The sequence below is a fragment of the Calypte anna genome, chromosome Z (assembly GCF_003957555.1).
Source record: "Calypte anna isolate BGI_N300 chromosome Z, bCalAnn1_v1.p, whole genome shotgun sequence".
Lineage (NCBI taxonomy): Eukaryota > Metazoa > Chordata > Aves > Apodiformes > Trochilidae > Calypte > Calypte anna.
In genome coordinates, this window is record NC_044274.1 from 69,880,252 (window position 1) to 69,889,478 (window position 9,227).

Consider the following 9,227-nt stretch of genomic DNA (forward strand, 5'->3'; position numbering starts at 1 on the left):
TGGAGCCTCCACAACCTCTCCACTATGCCAGTGTTTGACCATCTTCACTGTAAACTATTTTTTTTTTATTTCTTGTGTTTAAATGGACATTCTGTACTGTGCCCACAAGTCTTTCACAGGGAAAAAATTAGAAGTTTTACTCCACCTTCTTAATTCCTCCCCTGTGAGTAAGATGCCTCCTGAACCTTCTCTAGGCTCAACAGTCCCCATTCTCTCAATCTCTCCTGGAATGACAGATGACCAAAGTCTCTTCAACACTTTTCTGGCCCTGCACTGGACTCTCTCCAGTAAGCTCGTGTCTCTCTTGTACTGAGGAACCCAAAACCAGATGCAGCAATCCAGTGTCTCACCAGTACTGAGCACCTCTGTCTACCTGATGGTCATTCTCAGCATGATGTAAGCCCAGGGTGCCACATTTGCCACAAGGGCTCACTGGTGGTTTATGATAAATTTAATGCCCTCCAGGACCTCTTCTAGGTCTTTTTCTGACATACTGTTTTCCAGGTGGACAGACCCCAGCACGTACTGGTGTCTGCACTTAACTCTTCCTCAGAAATACAGCATTTCCCCTTGCTGACAGCAACACAACTACGTGATGTAGCAGCCTCTCCAGGTTCTGTATCATCTGCAAAACTTGCTGAGGGTGCATGCTCTTTTATCTTCCAGATTGTTAATAAAGATGTTAAGTAATACTGGCACCAGTACCTACTCCTGGGGCACACCACTGGTGTCCAGCATTCAGCTAGATTTGTGTCACTAATCACAACGCTTAGCCCTCAGCACCACATCAAGTTTTTAGTCCACCTCGCTGCTCACTTATCTAGTCCACATTTCATTAGTTTGTCTACAACGATGTTACAACAGACAGTGATGAAAACCTTGCTGAAGTGAAAATAAACTGTGCCCTTGTCCACCAAGCTAGTGATTGCATCACAGAAGGCTAACAGGTTGGCCAGGCATGATGTTCACTTCATAAATCCAAGCTGACAACCAGGAGAGGGGAGGCAGAGAGGAGCAGAGAGGAGCAGAGAGGAGCAGAGAGGAGCAGAGAGGTGCAGAGAGGTGCAGAGAGGTGCAGAGAGGTGCAGAGAGGTGCAGAGAGGTGCAGAGAGGTGCAGAGAGGTGCAGAGAGGTGCAGAGAGGTGCAGAGCAATGCCAGAGCCAAGACCCCAAGGTCAGTGAGGAAGGAGGGGGAAAGGTGCCCATGCAGAGGTTTCCCTGCAGCCCATGGTGAGATGGCAGCTGTGACCCTGCAATCTACAGAGGAGCAAGGTGGAACAGTCCCTGAAGGACCATGGTGGGGTAAATGTGGATTTGCAGCCCCTGAAGTGTCACAGGTGGGTAGAGGTGAAGCTGCAGCCTGTGTGTGATCAAGGAGAGGGTCAGGTGTGGCTCTGCAGCCATGGAGGAGCCCGTGTCAGAGGAGGCAACTGTTCCTGAAGCAGCCGTGACTCTGCAGACAGCCCGGGCTGGAACAGTTCCTGAGGGACTGCACCCCATGGGAGGGACTCAGGTCCCAGGGGTTCCTGAAGGACTCTCCTGTGTTGGAGCAGGGGAAGAACTTGAGGAGTCCTCCCCTGAGGAGGAAGGAGCAGCAGAAACACCGTGTGGGGAACTGACCCTGAACACCCCCTGCCTGTCCCCTGTGCCCTGAGGGGAGGTGGCACTGAAGCCATTTGGGCTCAGGAGGAAGGGAGGGGTACGGGGAAGGTGTTAAAATCTGGTTGTGTGTTCTCTTTTTCCTCGTAGATTAAATTACTTTTTTTTCTTAAGTTGAGTCCATCTGGTTTTGCCCATTACTGAAAACCTCCCTGTCCTTCAGCCTTTAGGTGAATTTCCTCCTCCTTCTCCCACAGTGGGGTGATTGAGCAGATGTCTGGTTGGTCCCTACTGGACCTAAACCATAATGGTTTCTTTAGTACAAACCTCTCTTTGCTAACCCCTGCCCCTTTACGTTGGTGCCACCAGCTCTCTGAGGTACCCCAAAAAGCAAGACCTCACTTTTGATTATTTTCCATGTCACCAAGACCAGGGAACAAGATGAGGATTGAAAGCAGTGTATGACTGTCAACACTCTACCAAGGAATTCTTCCCATGTTGGGAGTCCCATGTACAAGATGACTCAAAGCAATTCCCTAGCAAAGGGGAAACATACTGAGAATGAAAAAAAGTGTTAATAAAACAAACTGCCTCCATAATATATTTTATATATTTAAATTAATTGCTCAGGAAATATATACCCTGTAATACCTTTACAAAACAAACCATTCATTTTAAAGTCAAATGTTTATCCTGACCACTTTGTAAGCCCAAACACTTCAACTCAATGTGAGAAAAAAAAAAACCAAACAACATACTGTCCTTCTACCTAGCAAGCCTACCAAACTATGATCCTCTGAATTCAGTATCTCACCCTAAAGTTACATTAGTATTTCTACGGAATAATGTTTTTATTCGGACGACTGCCTCATCAGGTGCCTGCTTGTCTTTTGAATTCATAAGGGAAAGAAAAAGTCTTTTTACTCAAAATAACAAGAGGGAAAATGATGCAAATGGAGTCAGTTATTCCTTATACAGAGTAGCAGGCCCACTACCTGAACTAAAAGTCACTAAAGGTTACTGCTGTATTTCTTAAAAAAAAACATAAAATACCCACAAAATATTTCAGCCTAGAAATAAAGCCACCCTATCAAATGTTAATCCATTAAAAACAAATTAGAATTATAATCCTCAGTTTATTTTTTAATCTGACTTTGTGGTGGAAATGGCCTTCTAGTATTTTTCTACAAGCCACTGAAAAAACCTGACATATCCACTCACTTGATCATTTTTTTCTTGATTCCTGAAGGCTAGTAATCAACCATGAGAAATATGTTTAACAGAGTAAACCTGTCCCATGGAAATTAAAACAATTCCACTGCATTGTTCTTGCAATCAGCCAAAAACACATGGCAAAGGAATACAGTAGGTAACATCCATGGAAATAAAGCACAACATTTTGCCAGCTGTGTTCTCTTGCCTGTTTGAGGCTACATTACATGTATTTTTATTAATGCACTCTGGAAAAATGTACACCCCAAGCTAGCTCACATTACAATGCTAGAACAAATTTTTTTTCTTCCCTTACTCAAAACCACAAAATACAGGGTTCATCCCAATTCAAGATATGTTGAGATTAAATCTTTCATATGCATTACCAATAACATCAGTTTAAGATCAAAACCACTTGTTTCAGGAACACCAATGAAGATGAGGTGTATTGGTTCCTATCTTACATCCTAAGTACTCTAAATTAGAGGACACAGCACTTAGAATTCAGCTAGAAATCCTCCACTTAAACAAAAAATCTAGTCCTGATTAATGGAGTACAGAATGTGTTTGAAGGAGAAGACACTCAAAGGCAAATTCCACAATCACAAGGGGGCTCTGAGGGCCTCTGGTGAACAAAATCTGGAACTCATCAACCCATGTGATCTGTGATAAAGTGAGCTCACAACCATTAACAGGCTTGCCTCAAAAGTAAAGAAGCATTATTCACCTCTTAGAGATGAGGAAGTGCTACAGAGATTAAATAAAGGGTCTGCAGCTACAGAACAGCTTGTGGAAAATGACATCTGAAACCACTTCATAAGACCTTGGTCATTCTGATTCCACTATCATGCTTCAGCTTCTCAGCTTAGAATTGGAAACACAAATTCAAGACACTGAAGACAGAAGTCAGTCCCTCACTGGTCAGAGACTCTTCTGTCAATCTGTTTAACACCAAGAGGAATTCAGCCCCAAGACAACACAACTATATAAGAGAGTCAAATCAGCTCCTGTGGAAAACAAGAGGCTGGCAAATAACCTTGTGGTCAAAGACAAGACTGAAATAGCATGACCATGAAGGGATTACACTAATAAACAGCTGTCTGCCTGTGTTTCTGTGACAGAGGAAGGTCTTTGGTTAGAGGTGTCTTAAAAAGTCTTGAGATAGTTCCTGGACCTTAACATCGTTTTGACTTCTGGTTGTGCAACACAGCACTCGGTTTTCAGGAAAGCTTTTATGAAAACACAGCAGACAGAGTATAACTGAGCTACAAAAGAAGTGTGAGCAGCTGCATCAGAGGGAAGCTTGCCAGATTTCTTAAAATGGTGGAAAAAAACACCAGGTCCAAAAGGCAACAGTGTAAAGTTATGTACAATATAAGCTAGACTTTGGTCTTCATAGTCTGTATCTTTATGCTACATAACTGGAGACACTGTTACTGATAATTTGGAGAGCAAAAAGTAAGAATAAATCATTAAGATAAAGTTACAATACTGTTATCTACAAGTGTACTTACCATACGCCAACAGCTATCTCAATAATAAAAAACCCCAAATGTTTCCTGTACTTCTGCCTAGAGGACATTTTCCCTTTCATCATCAACTGATTTACAGAACAGGCAGAACAAGATAACCAAGCTTAATATTTTTCTGCCAAGACACTACTCCAGTCTCATTTTGACCTTGCCCAAGGTTATTCTCCCATATCTGTACTAACAGGTCAAGTTTTTCCCCTCCCCACATAACGAGGTATTACGAATAACTCAAACATCTAGCTGCATGCAGGATTTTGCAATGACTGCTTCTGACAGCAACCATCTCCTCCACTGCAGAAGAGGAGCTGCTGTCTGCACCAGGACTGCAGCAGCAATACAACTGCATGCCTGGAAAAGCTCCTCGCAGAATCCAACTCACAAGAGGCAAGTCTTGTAAAAACAAGATTTTACCAGATGTGTACTGGAGTGTTCTGTACATGCTGACTTAAGAGCATATTAATCTCTTTCAGTGGTAGCACCCACACACACTAACAAAGCTCCTATTTTCCATGTGGGAAATGGCAAAGCTTCCCTTCCAGTGACAAGCAAGCTCTCTAGGAGAATGAAAGATTCTCATCTGTAATTCCAAAAGCACAACAGTATTTGTTAAACCCAGAAGCTAGATTGATACAACCTGTTTGAAATGCCATTTAATCAATGACGCACTGCTCTTGCCATTAGATGAGACTTTTCTATAGCAAAATTTTCTCCGTATGTATACACGCCCATGCTCAAGCTGGAGCTTGCAAAAGGCAGAGCTCTCCTGAAACAAAATGCGACTCAAAATTGTTTTCTAAACAGTAGAAAACACTATATGGGATGGCCAAAGTAAAGTGAGCTTACCATGAAGTCTTAAAATTAAGATTTCCAGTCAAAAAGGCTACTTTAGCAAAACATCTACAGTCAGAATGATACCTGACACCAAGAGCAATCCGAGGCAATTCAAATCTTACAATTTGTATATATCACACATTCATAAAGGTGATTTTGGGAAATTATACCCAGAGACTCTTAAAAATGTTGAGGGGTTTGGGTTTTTTTTTTCCCCACTGCCACATGTTCCCTAAATTTTCATTTTCCTGCACCTACACTGTTTAAAACACTAGAGATGAACAAGAGGTACACAAAGTGGAATGCAGAGCAGGCAAGGAACTCAGGGCAACCACTGATGTGATGTGCTCACCACCACGGGTCATTCCCACCCAAAGGTCACTTCCACCTTCACCTGTGTTTTTCCACACATTCAAAGGAAAGTCATGAACTGCCAGACAGAGGCAGTCCCCAGGCTTTTAAATCCCTTTTCTTTAGAACCAAAACTCCAGTCAGCCAACAGTTTCCCCCCACACTCTTCCTTCTTTTCCCCACTGATGCTCTCCAAGCACAAAGATTACAGAACCAGCCATCATTAGGCAAATCAAGTTATTGCTACAGAAATCTTAGCACCAGAATGAGAGCATCTACAGAAAACATAGAATAACCACTATTACTGAAGAAGCCAATACAGAATGCCTGTTGTGCAGAACACCAATATCCAACATATGATTTAATTACAAGTAAAACTAGTTCAGATAACATCCACCACAAAGGAAAAAAACAAGGTTGTATTCTATTGTTAAAATTCAAAGATTTTTAACACCTAGTTTTCTCATGCCTCCCCATTTATCACAAGTAGGAACTATGGAAGCTCTCACTCTCCAGAACACTTTTTTTTTTTTTTTTCAAATAGCATAAGCTCTGCCATTACAGGAATCATTCTAGGTATAAAAACTGAAAAGTCTTCCATGAACAGGCTAAACACAGTGGCTTTATCTTGCATCACAACACCAGTGCAGAGCTTAAAGCTGTGAGACAACTGGCATTCCAGCTACATAGATGGGTCTTGGCAGTCTCAACTTGGCAGAGCATTGCCAGTAAATTGCTGTGGTGACTTGATTTATAAGCCCCCTGATGCAAAAGAAATTGATGAACATTTCATTCTCCTGTTGCTCTGGAACTGGGGAATACAGAGTCCAAACAGCACAAAAGTAGACCACCACCTTTTCTCTTTGCTGACGTCATGGAATCACACACAAAGATTATTTGTCCACACTGCCAGCAACCAGCAAACAAAACTGGACCTGATTTTTCAACCCATCAGGGAACAGAAGCACTCTGTTTATTTAAATCAGGACCTACACCAAAAGGAAAAGCCATGCTGGCATGCAACTTTCCAAAAGCAACCCCAAACACAGTTAGATGACTGCACCCATGCATCCCCTGAAAATAAATGGCAGTTTCTCAAGACCTTTTGGTTAAATATCCTAACCTCTAGAGAAAAACTGAGGAAAATACCAAATGAGAAGAAAAAGACCTCTGCAAAAACCCTTTTTAGATTTTCATTTTCAGTAAAAACACACCACAGTGGAAACAGGTGATTAAATCTTTAAGTATCAGAACAGTTAAAAGTCAGATTTTACTCATAACATTGCCCTAAAGTATAGTCCCTCAGCAAGATTTCCATCACTTGAAGAAGCATTGTGTTGCCATAGTTAAAAAGACAAAGTGGCATCTGTAATACATGTATTTCTCTTCCATACAGATAATGGGACATAGAAAACATGTTTTTCTAACTGCACTCGAGCATCCCTGTGCTGCTCCATACAGCACCTACCTGTAAAATAAGTATGTTAAAAGCAGAAGCAATCACCTTCCAGATTTTAAAAGGTAACTGAGATAAAGACAAAACTCAGCAGATCTCTACAGCAAAGGAGATGAGCTCATAAATTCTCAGCCTCCACTATTTAAGCTACAAATATGCAACACACTTATGCTGCTAGCACTAATCACACCAGCCAAACTTTGCTCTCCTGTTCCTATCTATAATATCCATGCATTTACACTGTATTACCCTCAGCAAAGCAAGTGGTGTCTGTGCCAAAACATCTGTTGAGAACAGTAATCTGAGGCAGGATTTTTTCCACAAACCTCAAGCCTGTGCAGGCTGCCACACCTGCAGTGTAACCCTGAGGAGTGAGGATAAACCAGCAGTGTGAAAACCAAACTGTTGCCAAAGGGTTTTACATGCATTGAAGGAGACCACAGCTAATGAAATTAAAACTGTTCACAGGGAGCTGTGACCAGACAGCACTAGGTGTTTACTAAAACACATGCTAAACCTGATGCAGACCATGAAGTTCACTCTATTTCTCTGTGGAAAACTAACAAAAAGGGAAATAACCACTGGGAAGTAAAAAATCATCCTGAAGTGGGGGGAGCCAAGTCCATGATACGAATTAAAAATGCCATTAACAGCCCTAAACAGCCCCCTCCCCACCTCCCCTCTGCTCCAGAAGTCCCCAAACCCAGGACCACAGCCTCAAGCCACAGGACATCAACATAAAGCAGAGTCCACAGCAGAGACCTCAAAGCCCCTCCCCAGCCCCCTCACAGCTCGCTGCCCAAGCCTCTCTACCCCCTCCCCAACCCCTTCTAACTCCTTCCCCAACCCCTCTATCCCCTTCCCCATTCTCCTCACAGACCCCTCCCTAACCCCCTCAAGCCTCTTCCCCAACCTCCACAAAGCCCCCTAACCCACCTCCTCAGGCCCCTCCCCAGCCCCCTCTAACTCCCTCCCTAACCTCCTCAAAGCCCCCCCCCAGCCTCCTCACAGACCCCTCTGCAACCCCCTTAAACCCTCTCCCCAACTTCCTTAACCCCCCACAACCTCCTCACAGCTTCACCTCTACTCCCACCTCCCTCACCGCCCCCCACCCCTTCCCTCAGTCCCTCAGCCACCGCCTCCCCATACTCCTCATAGCCCCTCCCGAACCACCCCAGATCCCTCCCCAGTTCCCCCTAACCCCCTCCCCTCCCTAACCCCCTCAAGCCCCCTCCCTAACCTCCTCAACCCTCTCCACAGACCCCTCAAACCCCCTCCCCTCCCTAACCCCCTCAAAGTCACCTCCCCAACCTCAACTCCCTCCCCACCTCCCTTAAACCCAACCTCTTCACAGCCTCACCTCTACCCCCACCTTCCTCACCGACCCCTCACCCCTTCCCTCAGCCCCTCAGCCGCCGCCACCCCATCCTCCTCACAGACCCCTCCCCAGCCTCCTCTAACCCCCTCAAGCCCCCTCCCCAACCTCCTCAGAACTCTCTCCAGACCCCTCTAACCCTCTCGCCTCTCTAATCCCTTCAAAGCCCCCTCTCCAGCCTCCTCACAGCCTCACCTCTACCCCCCCTTTCTCACCGCCCCCCCACTCCTTCCCTCAGCCCCTCAGCCGCCGCCTCCCCCGCCAAATCTCCTCACAGCCCCCCGCGCCAACCTCCTCACGAGCCCCCCCGCCGACCCCTCCGTCCTGCCCTGCTCACCATGGTGCCCGAGCCGGCCCCGCCCGCCTCCTCTCCAGCCGCCCGGCCCGCTCCCTCTCCCAGCACATAAAGTCACCGCCGCCGCTCCCGCCAAGGCCCCGCCGCGCCGGCTCCCGCCCGGCGCACGCCTCCGCCGCGGAGGTCACGGAAGGACCCCACCGGCACCAAGGCCGCTGGAGCTCTCCAAACAACTGCCGGCGTCGATACACAGATAGCCAGCCCGGATCGCACCTTAGCCTCCACCCCTGCGGGCCCGCAGGTCACTTCCTCAGGAAAGGGAAAAGGCGGCGCGGGGAGATTCCCTCCGGAATGCCGCGCCCGCCGGTGTTTTGACGCTAGCCCGATCGGGCATCCCGCGGGGCAGCTAACTCCGGGGAACACACCGGCGCGACCCCATCCACGTGAGGCGGGAGGTCGCCTCGGAGCACTGAGCACCTTTGCGGGCTCGGGGGGCGGGGGGGGAACGGGTGCCCACGGGAGAAAAACGGGGAGAGGAGGGGAGGAGAAGAAGAAGGGGAACTCAGAGAAAGAGGA

General features: G+C 46.2%; 1 protein-coding gene across 2 annotated transcripts in view; it reads right to left on the reverse strand.

Annotated features, from left to right (window-relative positions):
• TMEM161B (transmembrane protein 161B) overlaps positions 1-8,942 on the reverse strand; it is a 40,150-nt gene extending 31,208 nt beyond the window's left edge. The window contains exon 1 of one of the 2 annotated variants that reach the window (XM_030467273.1): positions 8,925-8,942. Coding sequence is in view for 1 of the 2 variants with exons in the window: in XM_030467272.1 (XP_030323132.1) it covers positions 8,694-8,696 (3 nt within the window). In the remaining variant the exon portion in view is untranslated. Of the gene's footprint in view, positions 1-8,693; positions 8,744-8,924 lie in introns of those variants that run through there. The other variant, XM_030467272.1, reaches the window with a different exon arrangement.
• Positions 8,943-9,227: the final 285 nt, after the last annotated feature.